The sequence below is a fragment of the Acomys minous genome (genome assembly GCF_964271855.1).
Source record: "Acomys minous genome assembly, chromosome: 1".
NCBI lineage: Eukaryota > Metazoa > Chordata > Mammalia > Rodentia > Muridae > Acomys > Acomys minous.
The window spans coordinates 148,453,209-148,480,510 of NC_140483.1; the positions used below are offsets into that span (position 1 = coordinate 148,453,209).

At 40.6% G+C, this 27,302-nt stretch overlaps 1 protein-coding gene across 3 annotated transcripts in view; it reads left to right on the top strand.

Annotated features, from left to right (window-relative positions):
• The window catches only part of FKTN (fukutin), a 51,865-nt gene continuing 24,563 nt past the window's right edge, over window positions 1-27,302 (top strand). Inside the window, exons 1-6 of one of the 3 annotated variants that reach the window (XM_084775204.1) lie at window positions 1-273; window positions 6,371-6,573; window positions 14,319-14,378; window positions 16,035-16,238; window positions 21,811-22,088; window positions 24,027-24,159. In XM_084775204.1, the coding sequence (XP_084631330.1) occupies window positions 6,469-6,573; window positions 14,319-14,378; window positions 16,035-16,238; window positions 21,811-22,088; window positions 24,027-24,159 (780 nt within the window). In that variant the 5' untranslated portion in view covers window positions 1-273; window positions 6,371-6,468. The other 2 variants (XM_084775205.1, XM_084775203.1) reach the window with 2 other exon arrangements.

Consider the following 27,302-nt stretch of genomic DNA (forward strand, 5'->3'; position numbering starts at 1 on the left):
GGAAGGAGACATAGTTCTGCTTTGTTTACTCCCGGCAGCCTCAGTGCGCTGCTGGAGGGTTGGCTGCCTGTGGGTTTCTAAAGGCCCGGTAACACCAGCCAGGCAAACACCAGGGCTCCGAGAACTTAGGGCAGTGAAGTGGCAGGGGACAAGGTCTAGCCCGGGTCATCCTCGACACTACTAGGGCTAGCGCGCCGCTGCGCGCTTGACGGTCTCTTTGCGACACTTGCCGTGACTGCCATAAAGCGAGGTCGCCGTGCCGCCGCCGTAGAGGTAAGATGAGGGCAGCCGGGCTGGGTCGCAGAACCTGGACGTGGGCTGGCGCTCTCAGGCACGGGTCGCTGGTCTACTGGTTCCCGGACCGGAGGTCGCCCATCTTCGGGGTACCTGCCCTACGGCGGCGGGGAGGCGGCCGAGGCCGCAGGTACCGTCTGCGAGTCCGTCCGGGAGCATGCTGCTGCTGTCACAGGGGCAGATAGTTCCCTCATGCCATTGCTGTGCGCTGCTCATCCTGACCCGGCTTCGATTTTGGAGGTTCAAGGAGACGCTTGTAGAAGCAGGGTTGGGACAGTGACGTTTGAGCTGGGGGGGCGAGAGCTGAGTATAGGAGGAGAAAGATGAGGTGTGAGGACCAGGGCATGCCAAGGTGCCTCCGCGGAGGAGGAGCTGCTGCAGCCGGCTGCTCTGGGTGCTGGAGGCATGAACTCACAGGGAAGGGAAGGGAGGATGGCAGGGCGACTAACCCGGGTGGGTTCCACCTGGGAAGGAGTTTGATGCTGCCCGAAAGACTTAAGTTCTGTGTGGAGCAGCCAGCTGCTATCGCTTCGAAGAGCGGAGGTGGTTGAATTACCAGTCTAGTTCCTCTCTTCTGAGACTCCTCAGTGTTCGTCCTTGGTTCGTTTGAAGGAGTGCGCACCGTGCTTAATAATGACAATTGATGATGAGGATGAGGAGGAGGAGGAGGAGGAGGAGGATAATAATGTGGACACGGTTTGCCATGCCAGATAATTGCATGTAGCGTTCCTGTCTTCCGTTCACATTATTAGTTGGGGAATATCGGGAAAGATTGGATATCAGTGGGGCTGGGTAGCCCCTTCGTGTGTGCCTCGAGCTTTCTCGGCTGTAGAGAATGACATTCCAGTCTTTCTACCTTGGAAGATTCCCAATAAATAAAGGTCATCCCGTGAGCCAGTCATGGTGGCTCACACCTGCAATACCAGCACTTTGGAGGCCAAGACAAGACTAGGACACGGAGCTCCAGACCTGCCCTCAACTAAGCAATTAATTACTTGTCTCTTAAGGGGAAAGGCTTTGCTCACTGTTTTCGGGTTAATATTGTTGTGATGAGACACCATGGCCAAAAGTGACTTGGGAAAGAAAGGTTTTATTTTGCTCACAGTTTCATATAACAGTTCATCACCAAAAGCAGCGAGGGCAGGATCCTGGAGGCAGAAGCAGATGCAGCAGCCGTGGAGAAGTGCTGCTTATGTGCTACCATGGTTTGCTCAGCCAGTTTTCTTACAGGACCCCAGACCACTAATTAAGAAAATACTCTACAGGGTTGCCTACAGCCCAGGCTTCTGGAGGCTCTCCCTGCCCCCCCCCCCCCCCCCCCCGCCCAGTTGAGGTTCCCTCCTCCAGATTACTCTAGCATTTGATAAGTTGACATAAAAAAATTTTTTTTTGAGACAGGGTTTCTGTTGTGTAGCCTTGGCTGTCCTGGACTCACTTTCTTTTGTTTTTGTTTTTGTTTGGTTGGTTGGTTGGTTGGTTTTTCGAGACAGGGTTTCTCTGTGTAGCCTTGGCTGTCCTGGACTCACTTTGAAGACCAGGCTGGCCTCGAACTCAGTGATCTGCCTGCCTCTGCCTCCCTAGTGCTGGGATTAAAGGCGTGCACCACCACGCCCTGCAAATTGACGTAAGATTAACCGGCACACTCACTTAAAAATAACGTGAAATGTAAATCATATAACTTGATTTGAGCTGGGAGAAGAACTGAGTCGCTTAAGTGTTTGTCATTGCAAGCATGGTGATCTGACTTTCATCAGATCAGAAGGTACATAAAAAAAAGCTGAGCAGAATAGCCTGCAGGTGTAACCTCAAAGCTGGGGAGATAGAGACAGGAGGATTCCTGGGGATTCCTGACCAGCCAGCCTAGCCTACATACTGAATTCCAGGCTGGTGAGAGAGTTTGCCTTTGGGGTGCAGGGATTGAGCAGGGGAATGGAGAGATGTCTCAGTTCCTAAGAACAAGCATGAGATGACCCAAATTCCAATAATAGCACTCACATAGAAAATCAAGCATGGCTGTGTGTATGTCTGTCTCCCCAGCACTAGGGGGAGCCAGCAGAAATAAGATGATGCCTGGCTCCAAAGTCAGTGAGAGGCTCTGTCTTGCTGGAGTAAGGTAGAGTGTGACAGAGCAAAATACTGGACATCTGGCCTTCTCACTCCTGCCCTCACACAAATGCACATAATCCCCAAAACACACAAGTGCACATAGCTCCTCTCCCACAGGAAGGTTATTGGTACCTACAGAATGACACTAGAGGCAGTCTGACCGCCACATGCTTGCATACACTGCTTTGCACTTATCCCCTCCATGCACAATAATAACTAAGTATCATTCCATCCTAGCAATGAGAACACATTAGCAAAGTGAAGTTGTTTTTTGTTGGGTTTTGTTTTGCTTTGTTTGAGACAGGGTCTCTCACTCTGTAGCCCTGTCTAGCCTGCCACTCACTGTGTAGCGGAGCTTGACCTCTGACTCAGAGACCCACCTGCCTCTTCCTCCCAAGTGCTGGTTGAGAATAGACTTAAAAAAAATTTTTTTTTGTATTACAGAATTATGTTCAAATAAGAAAAACACTAAATAAAAAGAAAATCATCTATATTTCTTACCTGGCTTATTTTTTAATGTAACCTCTCTTCCCTAAGTCTTTATTCCCACCACTCCCTCAGAACTTTCATTGTAGCGTATTGAGAAGGGAGTCACTATGTGTGTGTATGAGTTTTGGGGAAAATCCCAGGGAGAGAGTACATTTTTACCTTCTCATCTTCCATGTGCCAGCATGGCAGAGTAGAGGTTATTTTGCAAAGGATTAAGAAGTGAATGAACATTAAGTAGATAACGTTTCATCATTGTCATCATCATCATCATCAGTTCCGGGATTGGATCTAAGGTCTTGTGTGTGCACTCTGGTGCTGAGCGACATTCCCAGCTCCTTGCTCAGTTTGTATTTGGAGATAGCCTCATTGCGTTTCTCAGGCTGGCCAGGAACTCTGCAGCACAGGCAGCCCTTAAACTTACCATCATCTTGGCCACCCTCCAGAGTAGCTGGTATTACAAGCCTGTGCCATGAGGCCCTACTCGACTTTTTTTTTTTCTTTCTTTCTCATACAATGTATTTTGGTCATATTCTTCCCCCACCCCACCCCCAAACTCTTCCCTGATACCCACTCAACTTCTGATTCTTTCTCTCATAAAACAACAACAAAACTACGTGGGATCTATTTTGTGTTGGCCAACTGTTCATAAGCATGCCTCCTTTCCTGGGTATGTTTGATATACTTCACTCCATTAGGGGGAAACTGTTTTTATCCATCTCAGAAGTTATCTGTTGCAAATAGCTTCTTGGCTACTGGTGGGACTTTATGCCCACTTCTTCCCTGTGCTGGGATTTTGTCTGGCTTGAACTTGTATAGGTCCTATGCATGATGTCACAGTCTCTGTGAGTTCCAGTGTGCATCAGCCTTGTGTCTGGAAAATGCTGTTTCCTCTTACAGTCTTTCTACTTCCTCTTCTACAACTATCCCTGAGCCTTTGTGTGTGGCTTTGATGTGTTTTCCCTTTAAAACTGTGTGTTCCAAAGTCTCTTACTCTGTATGTTACCCAGTTGTAGGTGTCCATGAACTACTATCTACTGAGAAGTCTCTGATGAGTGTTCAACAGTGCAGTGCTCTACGGGTATAGCACTATGTAGTCAAGAGTCACTTTATTTCTATGTTCATTTGACAGAATAATTTCACTCGGGTTTCCCTTGGGGGCTATGACCTATGATCTAGTCTCAGGTTTTGGCCTCTTTAGCAGTTTCAGGTGTAGGTTCCATCTCACAGAGCTAGCCTTAAATCCAATCAAAAAGTGGTTGGCTACTCTCATAACATTTGTACCACTATTACACAGTCAGTGGTTATATCTCGCAGACAGGTTGCTATTGTAGCTCACAGGGTTCATAGCTGGGTGAGATTAATGATTACTTTTCTCCTCCAGTGGTATGCATCCTGCCTTCCAGCACTATGGACTCTAGTCACTTGGGGTGAAGCTTCTGGTTGAGCATCAGCTTTGTGTGGTGTCTTCAGCAACAGGGTTTTACTGTCAGGTTGTAGAGGGTAAACAGTAGCCTTGGCAATAGTGGCTAGACTTCTCTTACAGTCTAAAAATGTTCAGTGTTTTGCTTTTTCAGTTTTTTTTCTTTTTTACTTTCAAGTGCATCTTTGATATCATTATCTTTTTATGCCTCTCATTTTGCTACCTAAGCCCCTAATCATACATTTGCTAAACTTCACTATTCTCTTTCTTCTGTAGTTGACTTCCTGTTTTGTTTTTCAGTTTAAGGTATATTTGAATGTCATCTGTGACACGGAAAGATTATATAATGCTCTTGGCTACAGAAATAATCTGAAAACCATTTTGAACTTTGTACACATTTCCATCACAAGTGTGTTTTTTGGCTCTTACCCACACTTTTTCTCAGCCTTGTTCATGTAGTGATGTGTAGCAAAACTGATAATAAAAGATTAAATTAAAGCTAGAATAATGTACATTCTGTTACCTAAAAATGACAATTTAGGCTCTAGCTGACCGAGGGCCAGAGATGAAGAGAGTGGAAAACTTTGACGCCCATAACCAGTTCTTAGCTGTTTCTTTCTTCTCCATTTCCAGATCTCAGTTCATGTGCTGGTTTGGTCCTGTTGCCATGTCATTAAGAACAATTTTACTCTGTAATATAGCATATTTAAGCCAGACTTATTTACATTAGAACATCAGGGTAGTCAGGCTGCTTAAACTTCTTCTATTTCTTCTGCAGATACCTGTGATCTGTTTCCCCCTTTTTTCTGCTCATTTTATTAGCTCTGTAATATTTTTGTTTTGCATTACACATGATATAATATCTTTATATACATGTAAAGTAAGAAATGCACTATCCTTCTTACTGTTTTTACAGCAATAGCTAAATTGTTGCAAATAAATATGTACGCCAATATTACTTCATTGTAGGTTCTGTGCCCTTGAGGAAGCTAGGGCTGTGATGCTGCCCTCAGACATCTCTTTTTTAAATGTCCCATTGCTTACTTTAAGTGGTTACTATATTATTAATGAATTAATCTTATAGTAAACGTAAAGTAGAGACAGCTCCCAAAAGACTGCAGTATATTAATTTGGACTTGAGAGTAGCTGAGCTTCAAGGACACTTAGCAAAGGTGTGAAGCCAGTCTGAAGCCAGCTTAGATGCCACCAAGAAGCAGTATGTAGTGTACTGGTGTGCTGTTCAGGACATGTGTGAGGGATAGCTGAAGGCTGGAGAGTGAGAAATGGTCTTGTTATCCATGACCTGCCCCAGTGAAACCATCGTAACAAGTTTTATTTGGCAGCTTACACTCGTACCATCATCAGCCTGGATGGATGTTGTTAATTTTCACAGGCTAGTAGAGAAAATCATGATTTATCCCATTGCCTTGGTACGTTACCTGCAGTGGCGCAGGGAGCTCTCACCTCTGTTGATGTACCTCTCTTGGATAGCTTGTTTTATGTGTCCACTTCTGTCAGCTCATTTGGATTGTTTTAAAGCTCCATACCAAAACTTAGGACTTTAAAAGGCCAGAGTCAAAAATACTTGTACTCTATTCTGTCTGAATTACCTGAAACATGGGAAATAGGAGGCAGGTCCTGATGCAGTTGTCCCAAGACACATATTGCTGTGACCTCAAAGTGAAATATTTGAGATCTGATTGCTACATGTAAAAGGAAGATCCTTATAGAAAGAGACCTCAGAACCGATAGAACAGAGGCATGGATGGCTCTTCTGCCTGCAGTGGGCCAGTACCTAGAGGGAAGTTGTGGGAGAACCCACAAATGTTTGGCAGCATGACCTCACTGTGTAGCCTAGGCTGGCCTTGTACTTGCTCTCTCTCTGCCTCAGCATACCAAATGTTCATATTATAGCCATGTATTGCCACACCTGGCTAAGTATAAATAACTTTGTGTGTACATGCATGTGTGTGTGTGTGTTGCACACACACACACCACTATGTGCTGTCAATAATTACTAAAGTTAATTTTTTTTCCAAATTGGCTTTTTTCTCTTTGCAGAGGTTATCTCTTTGTTCACAAGAAACAAGATTCTTCCCGTTTCATGAAAAAGATGAAAACAACGGGGTTACTGTTAAAAAACGGAACACCATAGACCAATGAGTAGAATCAATAAGAACGTCATCTTGGCCCTTTTAACACTGACGAGTTCTGCATTTCTGCTGTTTCAGCTCTTCTACTACAAGCACTATTTGTCAGCAAGGGTAATTATGTCTTTTCTTATTAGATGCCATTTAACATTTAAACTTCAGGACAGAAAATTAATAATGCTTAATTTTTAAAGAAACATTTCTCAGTGGGGTTCTCATTTGTGTAGGATATGACAGGCAGTTTAAAATTACAATGAAATGTTTTTGAAATTACACAATTAAATCAAAAGTAATATTTTGGGCTGGTAAGATGGTTCAGCGGTTAAGAGAACTGGCTGGTGTTCCAGAGGTTCTGAGTTCAATTTCCAGCAACCACATAGTGGCTAATGACCATCTATAAAGGGATCTAATGCCCTATTCTGGGACACAGGTGTACATGGAGACAGAGCATTCATATTTTTTTTTAAAGTGAACTTTCAATAATATTCAATCTATTTCTGATAAATAAAAAAATGTTACGCTGCTGGGTGTGGTGGTGCATACCTTTAATCTCAGCTCTCTGGAGGCAGAGGCAGACAGATTGGTGTGAGTTTGAGGCCAGCCTGGTCTACAAAGTGAGTCTAGGACAGCCAAGATAGCACAAAGAAACCCTGTCTCAAAAAATAAAATAAAATGAAAAAATAAATAAAAAGAAAGAAAGAAAAGGAAAGAAATGTTATACCTAAATAGTATCAGTTAAATGAAATCACTGATAAGTAACTGTGATAGCATATCAAAATTATTTTATCTGCTAGTGTGCATTTTGATTCAGCATGTACTAGAACTGCAGTGTAACTTACCTTTGTTGCTTTTTGTAGCAATGAAGAAGTAGAGATACTGGGCTGGAGTCCAGCAGTGTCTCCTGGCAGTAAATGCCTGGAACATCGATTGGGATGACTACACACAGCTTTCCAGGATGTTAGGATAGATCACCCTGAGTCAGCAGTGAACTAGGGAAGGGACGTGTGCTGTCTTAGAGTAAAGAAGGCCTACTGTGCTATGTGCTTATAACTTAGGTTTTTCTGTGATCTATAAATGAAATCAATCCAATTATCTAATAATCTAATTTATCTAATAATTAAAATAAGGAACAAATATACTATATTTCATAGAGGAATAGGCTTGACAGTAGTTCAGGTGTTTAACTGCAAACTTACTTTGGAAGTTCTATCAGGGAGCACAGCTCGTCATATACCTTTGATCCAAGAATAGTCCTCCCTTTGGGGAAAGGTTGTCCTCTTTAACGGACTGAGTGCTCAGCTTCAACAGGGACAAACATGGAGAAGTGAGGGAGGAAGTAGAAGCCTGCCTGGGCCAGCTAAATCAGTCCTGGCAATCAGTGGGGCAACAGATACCATAGTGAGATCTCCCTGCTCATATCCTGAACACAAACTCCAGTAGAATGGTAGCCTAGTGAACATTCTGTGGACTCTAGTCAAGTACAGATATTCCTCAACTTACAGTGAGGTTACATCTTTGTAGTTTTAATAGAAAATTCCAGATCATTGTGTTTTACTAATAAAGACTCAGGAGCCACATGTGGTGAAAATCCTGCTGGCTCAGAGAGGCAGAAAAAGCACCCAGCTGACCTTCCTACTCAGCTCACATCCCAATGAAGAAGGCCCCAAAGGCTCAGAAGCTCAGCTGACAGCCCAGGAGAAAAGCCTAAAAAACCAAAGGCCAATGGCTTGCTAGCTCAAGGCTCAAAAAGCCAAAGGCCTAGGAGCTGAGGAGCTCAAGAGCTAGAGAGCTAAGAGCGGAAGAGCTAAAAGCTAAAGTCCCAAGAGTAAAGATCTAAAGCTCCAAAGACTCCATCTACTTCTACATGCTGTCTTAAATACCCCTCAACTCAAACTCCTTCCTACTCTTTAATCCCTGTCAGCTGGTTTGTTGCTCTGCCTCTGGACCTAGGATTAGCTTTATTAAATCCTGTGTACAGAAAGCTCTTGCGCCCCCCCTGCCCCCCCCCCACCCCAATCACCTGTTTACAATAAACAGAAAGTTCTTTGATTAAAGGTGTGTGTTAGGGCTCAACCATGTAAACAAAAGGCAGGTTTTTACAGTTCACAGTCTCTCTCAGGGATCATATATCCTGCAACACATCCTGATAACTCATCATAGGGTAAAAGCTCCATTTACTGTGCCTCACCTACTGAGCAGCATAGCCTGGCGTAGTACACTGTGAAGTGTCAGTGCCTTCATCATCTCATGTTGGATAGCTCCACAGTGTCATGAGTACTGAATAGGCAGAGAAAGATGAAAATCACAAATTTAAAGTATCATTTCTATGTAGTACATAATACTTTCATATCACTGTAAACTCAAAATATTGTGAGTCTACCCATCGTAAGTTGGGATCCATTCAGAGTTGTCTTGCAGTTCATGCCAAAAAGAAGAAAACATGTCTCTAAAGAAGTTTCAACCAATCATTGTTTTTTCTTTTTCTTTCTTTCTTTCTTTATTGGTTTTTCATGCCCAAGGCTACACATGTCTCTGTGTAGCCTTGGCTGTCCTGGAAAAATGCTTTGTAGACCAGGCTGGCCTTGAACTCACAGAGATCCACCTGTCTCTGCCTCCCAAGTGCTGGGTATTTTTTTTCTTACTACACATAACAGGTTAGTGTGATTTTAATTTGCATTTGCTGATCACTTGTTAATATACAAGGTATATGCAGGAAAACTGAGATTAATAGGGCAAAGGTCTTACTTTCAAGATACTCATAATTTTATAGTTGTAGCAGTGGTAGTAATTCTTGAATATGGGTTCTGGGTTTAAATCTTAGGGTAGTCATCTGCTTTCAGCAAATCATCCCATTAAGCTTTGATTTCTTTGATTAGGACTCACAGTAACATTGTCACCTGAGCTAGTCTAGTTGATGTGATGCATTGTACTTAATATTTCCTACGTAGTATATGCTTCTGGTAGATTCTGGTAGGTCCTACCAAAGATTTACATTACAATTTTAAAACTAAAGGTGGGAGGCTAATGAGGGTTATGAAGTACGGTCACTTGTCTCCAAGATGGACAATCTGAGTTTAGTTCCTAGAACTCATATGGCAGAGAGAGAGAACTGTCTCCTGTCCTCTGACCTCCACACAAGTACCATGGCACACCTTGGCCCAGGATATTTGGTCTCACTGTGATCCATGAGATTGTGAACTATAAAAACCTGTCTTTGATCCCATTGTGATCCCTGAGATTGAACTGTAAAAAACTGTCTTTTGTTTCTTGTGGTTGAACCCTAACACACCTTTAATCAAAGAACTTTCTGTTTATTGTAAACAGGTGATTAAGGTGGGGTTCAGCCAGCCTTACACACACCTTTAATACAAGAGCTATCTGTACACAGGATTTAATAAAGTTAACCTAGGTCAAGAGACAGAGCAACAAACCAGCTGACAGGGATTAAAGAGTAGGAGGGACTTTGAGTTGAGGAGTATTTAAAACTACATGTAGAAGTAGAAGGGGTCTTTGGCACTTTTAGCTCTTTGGCTCATGGCTCTTGAGCTCCTCAGCCCCTTGACCAAGGCTACACAGAGGAACCCTGTCTCAAAAACAAAACAAAACAAAACAAAAAACAAAAACAAAAAGAGCATTAATAGACAAGGGAAAGTAGGACTGCTCCACAGAATGAAGGCCCTATACAACATTCATCAAGAATTGCCAGTGACAGCAGTGAACAGCTGTAGTAGACTGTGTGTTGATAGAATATTAATATTGAATTATTATTTCAGTGACATCAGTGGTTACTCCTTAACTAGCTGTATACCCAAATAACCACATGGAGAGACCAGGATCTATTTAGTTAGCCTATAGCACAATGCTGCGCAATAATTACTCCATCCTAATCTCCATGCTGGTATAGTTTCTTCCCATTCTGATTTCCCACATTATACTTGCTTTTAAATTATCTCCCAGGCCAGGTTCATTTCTCCTGATGTTTCCTGATCATCTTCTAGTGGCGCCATCCTCTTTTCTTCTCTTTCTCCTCCCCATACTGGATGGGGATGTCCCACCCTGTTCTCTGTTATTACTCAGCATTGGCTAGTTTGTTTTTATTGACAACACAGAGAACAAATGGTGACATGTTTATGCAAACTTGAAACTGGAGATACTTAGAATCAACATCACGATGCAATGCCCGGATTGATCTAGAGAGTGCGGTGAGAAGTCAACATTTGAATGAACAAGGGTAAACTGTACACAGTCCACAAGAACATTATGTCAACAGCTGTGTGCTTTCCTGTGCAGACAAGTGAGGAGTTGGATTTCTATTGCTTATTTTACTTTGCTTTTTGATGAAGAGTCTCACTATGTAGCTCAGGTTGGCCTTCAGCTTCCCAAATACTGGGATTATTAGTATGTTAGTGTGGTTGCACAGAGGAAGAAGACTGGGGAATGACAGCTAATAAGAATAGATTTTGGACAAGGTGGAATGTTCTAGGTGGAGGTGATAGTAACAACTGTAACTAACTATACGTTTACCACTCTAGTTGGCAGCATGTACCTGAGAGAGTGGGCCTAAAAATGAAGCAACTAAAGTTTCATGCAATAGCCAACTTTATTCAGAGCATCAGACAATGTATATTCTGAGGGTTAAGATAAGTCACCTGAATAAAGTGTACAATCACAAGGTCAAGCCTCACATGGCAAAAATATATTTTTCTATAGACTCACATGAATTACACAGCTGAAGTAAACTCACTCTTCCTGGCTACACCTGGAAGGAGCATGAAAAAACAGTTCAAGAACAATTGTGTTTTGAGGTCTTATTGTCTTGGAGTTCTCTCACAAGCACTCAGAATTCCCACTGCAGGACTCCATTCTGGGACTGTGTTCTGAAAACTATACATATAGTCAACTACACACTTTGAGATGGTAGAATTTATGATATATGATCTTAATTCCAAAAAGGTTATAAACTAATCTATAAAATAATCATTTATTCCAAACTCAACATATTCAGTCTCCTTTCTCAATGTAGGACTATTGTGAGAAACAAATGACTGTCTTCAGAGCCTATCACTTGTCAAGATTGAAGATAACAAAGTTACTCTTTATTTGGGGGGGGGTTTGTTGTTGTTGTTGTTATTGTTTTTCTCAAGTGTTCATTTGTATTCAGCTGTTACTAAGTTGCAGATCTTGTGAGAGATTAGATCCCGCTCTACCTTAATTACCCTCCCTTCTTTTTTCCTCCAATTTTATCCACTTTCTTGGGCTATAGATGGTTATTTTAAGTGGGAGTTGGCTATAAGTTATTATTGGTCTTATTTAGAGAGAAAAAGTTGGACTCAGGGATGTCTCTCTTTTCCCTTATCTTCCATTCTTAGGTTTGGACTTAGGAGTTGAAGAGAAAGAAGGGGGAATATAGAAATATATAGGGAAGATAGAACAAAAAGTAGATTAGTGATTCTACTCCTTAACTTAATGCCTCAATTGTCACTCACAAGGTTATTTTTTAATTTATTTTTATTTTATGTGCATTGGTGTTTTGCCTGAATGTATGTCTGTATGAGGGTGTCAGATCTTGGAGTTATAGGCAGTTGAGAGCTGCCATGTAGGTGCTGGGAATTGAACCCGGGTCCTTTGGAAGAGCAATCAGTGTTCTCAACTGCTGAGCCATCTCTCCAGCCCCTCACAAGGTTATTTTTAATTTACTGGTATAGAATTTAGTATATAGATGCAAAATAAGTTTAATTTTAGGTACAGTGGTATAGAATTCAATTGTAAGATTATTATTCACACTCATTAGATATATTTCTACTCTAATATGAATTATTGTACCCATATAACTCAATTATAATACAAGACTTACTTCCAATACTTAAAAAAATGGTATTGCAGTCTGTTTAGAATAAATAAGTTTTAAAAGTTAATTGCTAGTTGATCAAATCATGGTCGTATCAGTTACTACTCTATTTTTATCACAAGAATATACATCTTAGGTACAACAGATAGATATGATTCTATAGAAAAATAAGGTAAAATAGATGAAGTCTTTAAAACCTCAGAGACATACAGAATATGGCATTTAAAAATGCTTTTATTATTTCAAAGATTTATTGACAATGAGACAGGTTAATTCCTGGCAATACCCAGCCTACCTCAAAGAGGATGATGAGCATCAAAGAACCTCCTTATGGAGATGGCTTCAAATGTGGCAAACAAGCCACTGGGCAAAATGTTCTCATTTCTACAACAGACAGAATTCTGCCTAAAAAAGGGCAAGCTTGGATGCAGGCAGAGTTGATGGCCAAACTCTGCCAAGACAGGGTAAGCAAGTCCTCAATAGTTCCTGCCTCACAAATATGTTTATCAGATGTATTGGGCCAGAAGCTAAAGATGATGCTCCAATGTTATAGACAGTTTGGGGTGACAGTTCAGGTAGCAAACCCTCTCTATCATCTTCTCATTTGGGAAGCTACTAACCTGCACTCCAGCATACTCAGGTAATCAATTTTATTCCTTCTCAAACCTGATGGGGTTGAAGACCAGATATTTTAGTTTTACAATTAATTTTAGCTATTTATGGCTTAAGATGTTTTTAGGTCTAGATAGATGTTTAAATTGATATGATGAGATATGATAGATATTGATTTATATTCAGAATTTTAGGTGCACCAAGATAGGAAAGATGTTTTCTTCAAGGCTGTCAAATACAAATAGCTAAAACACTAAGAATGTAACATTTATATAATTCCTGATTGTGTCACGGTTCTTCTTGCCATAGGTAGTTTATTGTATATATGTGTAATAATATAAATATATATGTAAAAAATAAAAATATACTTAATAAAATAAATAAAAATTTATCTAACATTTATTTAACCAGGCACTATGTCAGACATGGTAATACAAAGACAGTTTGGTCTTGGCACCTGTCCTTGAGCAATTTAATGAGAAGAGGAGCCTTCTTTTAAGGAATATTGAGCACACTGTGTTTGTAAGATGAGGCAATTCTAATTGTCGGCATCCTCTCAGTTGTGTATAGTTCATAGGTAGAGAAACATTAAACGCATAAGGGGCTGTCAAACTTCTTGGAGCTTGAAACATTCTTCTTATCTCTAGACCATCAGACATTCTTTCTCCTATTTAGTTTGAAAGTATTTGGGGCCCATTGATGAATACTGATAATAGTGCTTTCTTCCTTCTGACTTTTTGAACCTGGACATTTAAAAAGCACTATTAACTTGGAAGTCATCTAGAACATGTGAAATAATAGTGGACATCATGAAAAGTGTGGGTATTGGAGCCATCTCTCAACTGAAAATAATGATGCTTGCTTTGCAGGACTGTTGAGAGGGAGTAGATGAAAGAGGAAACCATCTTTTTTTCTTTTTCATTTGGAAGTATCAAACAGAACCTGACATTTGGGAACTGCTCATTAGTATATGTTTTTGGAACTCACTTTGCCATCTCATTACTGATTCAGTATGTGGAGATAAAGTTAGGAATATGGAACTAAATGGACAAACCCTAATTTCAGAGAGCAGAGCCAGCTGGTTTGTGCTGTAATCTCAGAACTTGAGAGACCGAGGCAGGACAGAGAGGAGTCGGGGGATGGAGACAGGAAACAGGCAGACGGACATAGGAATGTAGCTTGGGTTGCTCTTCCTTGATGAGCATTAATTGGTTCGGAAATGCTGGCTATACCATTGAATTACTTCAATAACTTACTGTTCTCTGTCAGTGCTTTACATCTTGTCTTTATTGTATTATAAAATTGTATAATCGTTTTTGCTTCTGGGTATGAAAATAAGCATTTAAATATTGTGTGCTGGGCTATGGATTTACTAAAATATTCTTTTGTTCTCTGCCAGAATGGAACAGGATCATCCAAATCCAAAGGAAACCGAATTGGATTTGATAGCACACAGTGGGTATGTAAAGTAGACAAGAAATCTCAACTACAGTGTTTGCGTTGTCTTTAGTCCGTTCCTTGTCTACTCACATATGTCTTGACTGACGGCAATGACAGTGGCTGCCTTGGACATGAGGAGTAGACCCTCTACCAAGTACTTTACATGGAATATCTCATTTTGTCCTTGTGGATAGTGAAGAAGTCAATATGTATTGTTATTCTCAGTTTAGCTAGTTAGGAGATTAAGGTCAGTTGGCTAGTAAGCATCTAAATCCAGATTTTACTTTAAATCTCTAGAATGCTTGTCCACTGAACTATTCTGCTTCCCCAAATAAGTGACTATGTAAACCAGAATTGAGCTATGATTATAACTGGAAATTAATAATCAAGAATAAAAATCTCAGTGCTTTCCTCATAAGATGAAAGGAACAAATAGTATACTATATACACTATATTTTTTGTTTTGCAAAATTTCAGAACCTCCACATTTTAAAAATAAATTTTCTTATTATTCTTTCTTTTTAAAAATTTATTTAGTTTTCTTATAATTTATTCAGGTTACATCCCAATTGTTATCCCCTCACTTGTATCTTCCCATCCCCCTGCCTCTTTTACCCTGTTCCCCTCCCCTAGACCTGTGACGGAAGGGAACCTCCTCCCCCACCATATACATTTTCTTACTTTTTATACTTAATTAAAAAGAAAAAAACAACGCTGATAGGGCAGGGCTAAGACATAGCTTGGTTGGTAGAGTGTTTGCTTAGCATATAGGAGACCCTGGGTTCAGTCTCAAGCTCTGTATAAACCAGGCATCATAGCAGAGGACTCAGGAGCTCAAGGTCATCGTCACATACAGACGCTGTTCAAGGCCAGCCTGTCCTACTTGAGACCCTGTGTCAACAACAGTTTTTAAAAACTAAAAAATAATGCTGATTTTCTAGTCAAACAAACAAACCACTTTGTTTTGTTTCCTTTTGTCTTCTTTATGTGTCATTTTGAGACAGGGCCTCAATAGTGTAGCCCTGGTTGACCTGGAACTTTCTGTGCAGAGCAGGCTTGCCTGAAACATTGTAGTAGCTGCCGACCTCTCCCTCTGGGGTGCTGAGGTTGCAGGCAGTCATCACCACACTTGGCCATTTTTGGCTTCTTACATCTCTACTTTTGTACTAGGATGCTTGCATTGTGTTGTAGTGCATTTCACCTTAAACTGTAGGGACTATCTATCTTCCACAGCAGACTCTGCCCTTCTTGAGGACAAGAACCATGTATGTTATTCATTGCTTATTCTTAGTGGAAGGTTAAGCATGCTGTCTATTGCATAGATACTCTATACATTCTTAGAAAATGAATTGAACAAAAATTTAAATTTAAATTTAAATTGTAGTGAGCTAGGCCCAGACCTTTTAATCACATCTACTGGGAGTGCTACAGGATGAATGCAAGACCCAGGCCTGTCTGGGCTTCACAGTGAGTCTAAGGTCAGCTTAGTGACCTAATGAGACCCTTTCTAAAATAAAAAATACAAAAGGGACAGGGGATGGAGCTCAGAGAAGAAGCACTTACCTAGCATGTGTGAGATCCAGGCTTCAGTTCCCAGTACTGGGTGGGGGGCGGGGGAACAGGGAGAATTCTATTAATTTAGTGGTTTCAAAGAGATTCTTTTCCTCCTAAACAGCGTGCAGTTAAGAAATTTATTATGCTGACATCCAGCCAAAATGTTCCAGTGTTCCTTATTGACCCTTGGATACTGGAATCAATTAATAAAAACATCGAACAAGTGAAAAATACTTCTCAAGGCTCCACTTCAGAATGCAGGTTTTTCTGTGTTCCAAGAGACTTCACTGCATTTGCACTGCAGTATCACCTGTGGAAGGATGAGGTGAGTCGGCCGCTTTAGATAACGGAGACGGTGTGAGATTACACCAGCTTAAAATGTAAAGCATCTGACGTTCTTTGTATAAATTGTATTTGTATTATTCTAAGCTATAAAATAACTGGTTATGATATCTAGAACAAATACGACATTTATTCTTTTCTAGTAAAAGGCTAAAATAATGGTGGCTATGATGTTCCTTTCCCTTCCCACCGATACCACCTTTCTCCATCTTCAGCATCATCCCAGCATAACTCCCATAGTGCCGTAGGAACATCAGACCCATGCTCAAGGCGGGAGAACAAAAGGAAGGAATAGGAATCCATGTTTTAAGGAAAAATTTCTCAGAAGCTTCTAGCAAATTGATGTTCAAATATTACTGTCTTGACTATATTCATGACCTTGAGGAGGTCAGCATCTCCATTAGTGTAGACAGACAGGGAGGGAGAGGTCTTACACTGCATTTCCACTGCCTGTTGAGTAAGGAATACCTAAGCACGGGATTGTGTCTATAGCACCATTCCTCCATTTTGTATGTTCACAGTATTAGTGTGCTAGTCATATGGAGTACTTTTTAGATGTGTCCAAAAACCTGAACTATCCTGCATTGTGGTTTTGAAATGAAAGGCGGACAGGAATTGGGGGTTGAGGGCTGCTCCTTTCTTTCAGATATCTGTCATGATTTTCATACAGTTTAGATGTGTTCCCCTAAGGTTTATTTGTTATGAAGCTGATCCCCAATTCAGCGATGTAGGGATATGGAACATTTAAATCTGGTGAGGAAGAGTGTGGGCATCAGAAACAGGGAGGGAGGTGTGAATGGTGACAGAGCTAACTAGTTTACTCTGGTCAAACTTCTTTCCCCATAATGCTTCTCCCTTTTTTGTTTGTTTGTTTGCTCACTCTTTTCATATAGTTGTGAATAGTGCATCTGTGAACTCTGAAACAGAAATGCTCAATAGGATCTAATACATACAGCTTTCCTACTTTTTGTTCTTTGTTTGGTTTGTGGGTCTTTCATTTTGTGTTTTGTCTTTTTCCTGACACAATGGTCCAATATAAACAAGTAGTTTTATTTTCTTAGTTTTGTTCTGTGATTTTTTTCCCTCTTTTTCCGACTGTTTTTTTTTTTCTTTTAACAACAGCCTTAACAATGATTCTGTCTAAAATTTTATTTTCTTAAATTCCTTGCATTTTTTTTTCATGGAATAGTTTGCCTTTTTCACTAAAGATCATTAAGTTTTAGGGTTTTTTTTTTTCTGAAAAGTTTCACTCTGATAATTCATGTTTGGCTAGATCTTTTTATAGAATATTTATTTTATATGGCATGTGGATCTTATAGTACAAATTTTCTACAATGTATGCTGATCTTAATTCAGGTTTAAGAACAAGGGACTGAGTGGGGCAAGGTGGTGCATGCCATTAATCCTAGTGCGCAGGAGGCATAGGCATAGGCGTAGTCAGAGCTCTGTGAGTTCTAGACCAACCTAGTCTGCATAGGCCAGCCAAGGCTGCATAGGGAAACCCTGTCTCACACAGACCCTGCGCAAACAAAACCAAAGAACCTAAAACTGAAAGAAAACCAATAGGGTTTCTGAAAACCCCATTGCCTCTGGTGAGTAAATGCGCAGGTATCTTCACTGGGGAGAAGTGGAAATGTCAGCTCATTCTGTCGGACTGTTTGATTTTCTTATAGAAGAAGCTTATAAACCATTTTTTAAAAGATTTATTTATTATGTATACAGTATGCATCAGATCACATTATAGACGGTTGTGAGCCACCATGTGGTTGCTGGGAATTGAACTCAGGACCTCTGGAAGAGCAGTCAGTGCTCTTAACTGCTGAGCCATCTCTCCAGGCCCCTTATAAACCATTTTTTACAAAGAGTATTCTATATCATTATTTACAAAGAGTATTCTATATCATTATTTCCTCAAATGAAGTTTGTAGAAATGATAACCTTTACACATAATGTACTCTCCCAAATCAATACAATGTCATACTTATAACCTACAGCACAAAGTGATCTTTCAGTGTGTAAAGTTCAGGGATAGTAACACTGAAAACCTAGTAGGGGATTCATATGTCTGTGTCTGTGAGTTTGCAGAGTATGATCACTGTAAATGTAGACACTTACTATACATGACATTGTTGTTAGTAATATGGTTCTTCAAAGTAGCAAGCAACAGAAAAGTAATTCAGCGTTCAGGAAGCTAAAGAAGGAAAATTGTGAGTCACCCTGGGCTACATAACAAAACCCTTTTCTCAATAATAATAATAATAATAATAATAATAATAATAATACAGTAATAGTAGTGTATTGTGTCTTCATTAGCATGGTTATTTTATCATGGAAAGTGTTCTTATCTGCTAGGATATTTTAAACTATGTAAGATAAAGTACAGATTTTCATATTTTAGATTATAAAATACCCAAATGTTGCTGAAATTCCTTCCCAGAGGTAAACATAAACAATGTCTACACCTTCCGGCCAGGTCCCAGTGACAAACTGAGGCGTGGTCCCACCACAGCTCACCCTGGGAACTAATGAGTTTCTTGGGCTTACAGAGCATAGATGAAGGGTTGCTTACAGGATGTGGGTTCCTTCACATAAGAGGCCGTATCTGGAAAGCCTTTACCCAACAGTGATCTTCCCAGTTGTCACATAGATGAAGTCTTCCTCTTCTAGCCCCGCCCCCAGGCCTATATACTATATCCCTTCCCCAGAGGCAGAGTTGCCAACAGCAGGTTAGGGAGCTGTTGGATACCCAGGTGAGAGTCTTGAGACCCTCTCTATCCCTCCTGAGGGTGTGTAAGCGCTCAATAGGGCACAGCGAACTCCCCAAGGTAGTCATTGCTGGGCTCAGAGGATGTTCGCTCACAACACCAGTGTTCTGACCTTAGCATCTAAATGCCAGTTTATTGATATGATAAGAAGTACTCCTCCACACTTCCAAATTGTCTCCTGAGTGCAGTACACTTGTGCTTTAGAAGAAAGAAATGCTCGCAGTAGGCAAGACTAGTTGGACCAGAGTCCATGGCAGAAGCGAAAGGTCAGTAAAGTACTAGAGGAGCTGGCTTGTCACCAAGCCTCATAGTCTAGGTTTGATCCTCAGTGTTGATTTCTGAGCTCTGTGGCCAGCAAGACATACTTTCTTTTAAGTTTTATGTTCCATAACTATAGGCCAGGCATAAGTAATACCTTCCTTGCTGACCTTGCATGCACTTTATACACATTAAGTAACTTTGTGTATTATTTATGTATTATGTTTTGAAAGTTGACCTTAAATATGTTACCTTACTTATAATACTTATGCTGCTGCTTTATTAGAGCGGATATCATGTCCAAATGCAAATATAAGAATATATTTAATATATTTAATATATATAAAAGAATATATAAGTAAAAGTTCTTTGGAGATTATAAATTCCTAGTCAAATAATTTTTTTAAAAGAATCGGGAGTCTACTGTAGCTGAGGGTAGCCTCAAATTTATAAATTTTCAAAGAAATGCTCAACCTCTTTAGTCATCAGGGAAATGCAAATCAAAACAACTCTGAGATTCCATCTTACACCCATCAGAATGGCTAAGATCAAAAATTCAAGCGACACCACATGCTGGCAAGGATGTGGAGAGAGAGGAACACTCCTTCATTGCTGGTGGGAATGCAAACTAGTACAGCCACTTTGGAAATCTATCTGATGCTATCTCAGAAAAATGGGAATAGGGCTTCCTCAAGACCCAGCTATTCCACTCCTTGGAATATACCCAGAAGATGCTCCAGCACACAACAAGAAACTTTGCTCAACCAAGTTCATAGCAGCCTTATTCATAATAACCAGAACATGGAAACAGCCTAAGTGTCCCTCAGTAGAAGAATGGATAAAGAAACTGTGGTACATATACACTATGGAATACTATTCAGCTATTAAAAACGAGGAATTCCTGAAATTTGTGGACAAATGGATTGAGCTAGAAATGATATAATGAGTGAGTTAACCCAGAAGCGGAAGGACTCAAATGGTATATACTCACTTATATCTGCATATTAGCTCAAGGGGCATGTCCCATGAAAGTCTTCACTTGCCAGGAAACTGGGACAGAGGGGAGGACATCCTATTGGGACTCTAAATGAGAGAATCATGAGAGAATAGCAAAGTAGAAGGATCCAGAGGGTCCTAGAAACCTACAAGAAGAACATTATGATAGGCAGATTTGGGCCCAGGGGTCCCGCTCAAACTATGGCACCAGCCAAGGACAATACAGGCCGTAAACTTCAAACCCCTACCCAGATCTAGCCAATGGACAGGACATTCTCCACAGTTGAGTGGAGAGTGGGGTATGACTTTCACACGTACTCTGGTGCCTCATATTTGACCATGTCCCCTGGAGGGGGAAACCTAGTGGCACTCAGAGGAAGGATAGCAGGCTACCAAGAAGAGATTTGATACCCTATGAGCATATAAAGGGGGAGGAGGTCCCCCTCAGGCACAGTCATAGGGGAGGGGAGTAAGGGAAAAATGGGAAGGAGGGAAGAATGGGAGGATACAAGGGATAGGGTAACCATTAAGATGTAACAAGAATAAATTAATAAAAAAAAAAACTATGAATGAACCTACAAACACTTGCTCAACCAACCACAAGCATTTCTGTGCATTGTAGGATGTGTTGTATCTGCTGAAGTCTTTATTTCTGTCATGTTTGAAACACTGAATATGTACTTGAGCAGATGAGACTTTTAAACATTTAAAAATCAATAAAATTCATTTTTTTGCCTCTGGAAAAAAAATTTATAAATTTTCTGCAAGGATTACAGTACATAGGCCACCATACCTAGCAGATTCTTTCTCTCTCTCTCTCTCTCTCTCTCTCTCTCTCTCTCTCTCTCTCTCTCTCTCGTAATGTTTTTAATTGAAACAGAATTGCATCAGCCATTTCTAGGAGGACTGTTACCCAGCAGGCTTCCTGGTATCCTGGCTCTCACAGTTTTTTGGGCCTCTTTTCTGCCATGTTCCCTGAGCCATAGATACTTGAGTTGTGATGGAGATCTAGCCGTTGGGTCAGCAGATACTCCTAGTAGTATTTAATCATCTACTAAAACCTATATATAGGATAATCTTGATAAATGGGATTTAAATTCTATGATTTTGAAAAGCACACATTGTCTTACATTACAATATGTTGCAACCTGTTTCCTGATGTTTGCACTGTGATGTGGGTTGCAGCATTTCTAAAGTGTTAGGAGATGAGAGTTGCAAGTTTGCTTTTTTTGTCCCTGCTACTAACAATTTCTTCATAGAAACTAATGAGCAAACACTAAATGAGCATTCTTATGCCATGGAGAAATTTGCATTAATTTTCTGAGTCCTCAGACATACTCTCCACAGCTTGCTTTTGCTACTTTATTCTTTGTAGCACTACCTTCAGCTCGCCACTCTCCTTTTTAAAACATTTTCTGGCAAAAAAAAAGCAAACAAAGACAAAACTATGGCTCAGTCAATGGTCTAACAACTGCTTTAGTTTTGCTACTATTACATGGTTTTAAATGTGCAGGCTTGATCTTTGTCCTCTTCTAGGATGGCTGGTTTCGGATAGCTGAGAATATGGGATTTCAGTGCCTAAAGATTGAAAACAAAGATCCTCGACTAGATGGGATAGACTCACTTTCTGGAACTGAAATCCCTCTTCACTATGTCTGTAAGCTGGCCACCCACGCCATCCACTTGGTGGTCTTTCATGAGAGGAGTGGCAACTACCTGTGGCATGGTCACCTACGCCTCAGAGGGCACATGGACAGGAAGTTTGTCCCTTTTCGAAAGTTACAGTTCGGTCGTTACCCTGGAGCTTTTGACAGGTAAATCTATAATAATAAATAATGATAAGTCAATAATATTGTGTTTATATATACATACATACACTAGTTCATTGAAATATTACACCTCAGGGAAATCCGCTGCAAAACTCTAACAGGGTGGATGGCTCCTACAACACTGACTGTCTCAAACAAGGCAGAAAAGAGTAACAGTATAGAGCTATACTGTTTTCATGGACATATTTAAAATATGGACATATTTAAAACATTTAGAATAATGGTCCTAAAATAGTAAGGAGAGTTACCCCCAGAACAAATTAGAATGCATCCCTAGATGGAGAAGGTAGAGAGGGAGTTGATGCGTGGGGTGCATAGAGAACTCTGGGGGAACTGACAAATTTCAGATAAGAACACAGGTGCTTGTAACTCATTATTTTATGCCTTCATGTCTTACATGCACTTGAGTGTGTATATGTGTGTTGTTTTATTCCTTTATTTGCACTATGGCGTGAGGCTGTAAATCCTAGCTCAGGAAGCTGAAGCAGGAGAGTTGCAAACTGCAGGCGAGACTGAATTAAATAACAAGTTCCAGCGCAGCCTAGATGTAATCATAAGACTTCGCCTCAGAAAACTAAGACTCACAAAGGAATAAAAATAGCACTCTGTATAGAGTGTATCCCTAACTGCCGCGGTAACACAAATACTGCTGCCGAGAAACAGGCACTTGAAGAGACTCTTGTAAAATTGGACCACAAAGGTCACCTTTATAACCCACAGTAGTACTTGTCTTTCTCCTCGGAAGTCATTAATAATGATGCTGTGATCTGTCTGCAGTATTAGAACTTGGTATAAGTATAGCAGTGAATGTTTGTTTGTCTTTTGCCTTAAGGTTTAGCATTCTTATAAGGTTTTCATATCAAAAACCTCTTGGGACCCCTTTCCCAGAAGCCCTGCTTACTGTTCTGCTTCTGAACCATAAGGGCACATTCACCCTTGTCTTCCTGTTAGTGTTAAAAGCACGCATGTGAGAAACAGCTGAAAGGGCGCTCAAAACTGGAGCAGTCAGGAGTATAAAAGGCCAAAAGTGATTAGCGGCCGCTAAGAAACATTGTTGCCAACATTGCATCCTATTGTTTTTGTTGACGGCTTCACCACTATTCATGTTTATGTATTGTTTTTCTTATTTTGTGTTTCAAAAAGGTTCTTTAATGTATTAAAAGTTAACTTGAAAGTTTAGTTAATAATTCAGTTAAGTTCAAAATCATCAACCAAGAAAATAACTTGTGAGTCTAATGTGTGCCAGTAGAAAAAGCCATCTGTGCCTTTTATAGTTTCACATACAGGAATAGAAAGTTCCTAAGAAAACTCATAGAAGGTGTGCTCCAAGTGTCTTTGCAGTCAGTGAGGCTCCCAAGTTATTGTAATTTACTCAGCATTTTTTATCTGTAACAACTATTTACGTTTTAAAAACTAAGTTGATAACTGAAAGTGATGTCATTCAACTTTCATTTCTGCTTAAAATGCCAAACTGTCTATACAGCTATGCGCTAAGCTCGGCCTCACGGCACAGGCCTGTGACCCCAGCCACAGAGGAGGCTAAAGCAAGAGGACGGCAAGGTCAGTGCCAGCCTCGGCAACTTAAGGAGACCTTGTCTCAAAAACAGCTTTTTAAATTAAATTAAAAGAGGGAGGGGGATGTAGCTCAGTGGTAACACGCACAAGGCCCTGGCTTCAACCCATAAGAGAAATCCCTGAATCCACTTCTCCCTCACCCTCAACGTAGCTATATTAGTGAAAGTACTTAAAACTAAAATTCTGAGTTGCTGCTTGATGTCAAGGTCCTGCTGAATTGGCTGATTGATGCCTGAAGGATTTGGAGAAAATTTACCTGATGTTTATTTAGTTCTTGTGCTAATGTTTTAAAAGACTGCCAATGTTTTGTATTAAATCTTGACAGTAAATCCTGACCTTTATTTTCAGGCCAGAGTTGCAGCAAGTTACTGTTGATGGACTGGATATGCTTATTCCGAAAGACCCAGGGCGCTTTCTGGAAGAAGTTCCACACTCCAGATTTATTGAGTGCAGATATAAAGAAGCTCGGGCATTCCTTCAGGTTAGAGACAGCCAATAATGCATTTCTAAATTAAATTGGTGAGAATATTGTGCTTATTTTAGTTTTAAGAAGAAATGAAGAGGCTTATGCAAAATAGGTTAAAATGCTTGTCAAGTTGATCTGTTTTCATCCCACTTATTTTCTTTTAATCTAAAGTTTGAAAACTGAACTTCCCCCCTGAGGGCTGGGAGTGTAGCACAGTTGGTTGAGAGCTTGTCCAGCATGCACAGTTTGATCTCCATCATCACACGAATCAGGTGTGGCAGCAGGTGCCTATTATCCCAGCTCTTGGAAGATAGTGGCTGAGGTTGAAGGTGATGCTTTGCTATGTAGTGAGTACAGAAGCAGCCCGGGCCAACAGACCCCCATCTCCAAAAGGAAACTTAAGTTCCACTGGCTATTATGGCAAGTTTGTAACCACAGCACTCAGCCAGCTAGGGTAGAGGGATCTCTTATTTTAAAGGTACATTTTTAAGAAAGGAGTCCAAGTTGATTTAGAATATAGCTACTGAAGAGAGGCCATATGGATTTAGAAACACTTAAAGAAAGTAGGGGGACTGAAGAGATGGCTCAGAGGTTAAGAGCACTGACTCCTCTTCCAGAGGTCCTGAGTTCAATTCCTAGCAACCACATGGTGGCTCATAATCATCTATAATGTGATCTAATGCCCTCTTCTGGCCTGTAGGTTTACATGCATACAGAGCACTGCATACGTAATAATAATATATTAATTAATAAAAAAAGAAAATAGGGATAATTTGGTCGAAGGTTTGGCACTGAATTTGAGTGTGTGTGTGTGTGTGTATGTGTGTGTGTGTGTGTGTGTGTGTGTGTGTGAGAGAGAGAGAGAGAGAGAGAGAGAGAGAGAAAGAGAGAGAGAGAGAAGAGCAAAGACCAGCTCTGATCTTCAGCTTTTCCTCTGCTGTTATAACTTTGTAAGCTTCTGATTGTAGTGATATAAAAATGAGTGTGATGCGTGTAAACATTCAGCTGTAACATTATATAAAACCAGAGATATAGTGAAAACAGGCCATTTGACTGTGGGGCTTTGGTACCTTAATTCTTCTATTTGTCCTTTATTTTCTGGTATTCTCTGCCCAAAGACTGGCCTGTAGCCAAATCTATGGGGCATTTTCTTCATTGATGATTGGTGTGGGAGGGCCCTGCCCACCGGGGCAATGCCACACTGGTGCAGCTGATTCTGGATTGTGCAAAACTGATGGCTGAGCAAGCCAGTAAGTAGCTTCCCTCCATGGTTTCTATTTTGGTTTATTCTTTTTGTTTCGTTTTGTTTTTCAAGACAGGGTTTCTCTGTGTAGCCTTTGCTGTCCTAGAACTCACTTTGTAGGCTGGCTTCTCACTCACAGTGAGGCCTTAGCCTCTCAAATGCTGGGATTACAAGCATGTGCCACCACACCTGGCTCTCTGCTTCAGTTCTTAAGTTGAGTTCCTTCCCTGATTTCCCTCAAGGATGAGCTGTGGCTTGGAGTTTTAGGATGAGTTAAACTCTTTCCTCCCCCAAGTTGCATTTTGATCATAGTGTTTATCACAGCAATCGAAAGCAAACCAGGGCAGGACAAACATAACAAGAAACTAAGTATCAATATTTTTATTGGTGCGGGGTGTCCAAGACTCAAATACAAGGCTTCTCAGGTACTATATGCTGATACCCAAGACCTAAGCCTGACATTTCATGTGGTTCTTCCTCACTCTTCCTATTCCTTTGAGTTTATTATTGCAGTGCTGTCAAATTAGCTGAGCTTCATAGATTAGAAGCTAGAAAGCAGCATGTGTGTATGCGCCTGTTCCATAGGCAAGTTCTGTCTCCACCATATAGTAATAAAACGTATTGGGGGTGGAGATTGGTGCTTCCTGTCTTAAGGGCATTACTCACCTCTGCCCTAATAGTTACCACAGTAAACTGTGAATGTCTCTCATCCTAATTTTGTAAACTTCTTAATAGCAGGCATCTTATTTTATTTGGGGTAGTCAGTTACAGCCATGTGATGCCTAATTTGTTTTTCACTCCTGCCATTGTGTTGATATTACTGATGTGGAATGACTAAAAGGCTTGGTAATGTTTTATCTTTATCCTCTTATGTGTTTCATTCTTTGTAACCATAAATAAAATACCAGGAGTGTACACTTCCAAATGAAAGTTAACTTACACCCATTTGAACACTTGGTGGCGCCAAACAGTCTTAAATGAAATGCACAGTATGGTTGTAGCAATGAACTAATCCAATGAACCTAGTAAAGTAGCCCCCTAGCTTTCTTATTTATTGTAATAATGATTTTTTAAAAGTGTAACAGTTGTAAGTACAATACAAATAACACTTTTTTCCCCTAGAGCATTTGAGAATAAACTATAAACCAGTGTTCTGAAGCCTCTAATCACTTAATGTTTTCTAAAAAAGAAAAAGAAAAAAAAAAAGAAAGAAAGAAAGGAAAATGAGAATTATTTCCTATATCTGAAAATGAAAATCAAGAATTAACCTATATTGCTTTTAATCTCGATCTAAACAGTGTACGGTGGCCAGGGCACCTACAAGGCCAGGGCAGGAAGATTGCTGAAAGTTTAAGGCCAGCTAAGGCATATAGCAAGACCAATTTTAAAACAACAAAAGTCTACATTCACATTTTGCTGGCTGTCCTAACAATAGTTTGGTATTAAAAAGGTTCTGCTTAGAATCACATGCTGTACTGATTTCCCATTTCTTTAATTTCCTGTAGTCTGGGCTGGTATCTCAGATTCCCCTTTCATGACTTTGATAATTTTGAAGACTACACCATATTTTGTAAACTGCCCCCTTTTTTTCACATGCTAGATTCAGACTAAATTCCCTTAGATGAAATGCACGGCAGGTGGTGCTGTGCGTGCTCTTCCCATAAGGTGCCTCCTGATTGCCCCATCATTGCTTCTTGCATGCCTTTTCCTGAGGAAGCGGGAACAAACAGCATACACCCCACATAGGGCGCTGACAGCAGGCTGAAGACTGATTCCACCTAAGTGTAGCTTGGTGAGCCGGTGGGTTTGTGGGGTTACTTACAAGAGCATGATGAGAAGTTGCAGGAGTGTGGGTGTCTGAGTGAGTTGCATCACTAAGAAGCTCAGTCCTACAACAGCTTCCGGGGAGCACCAC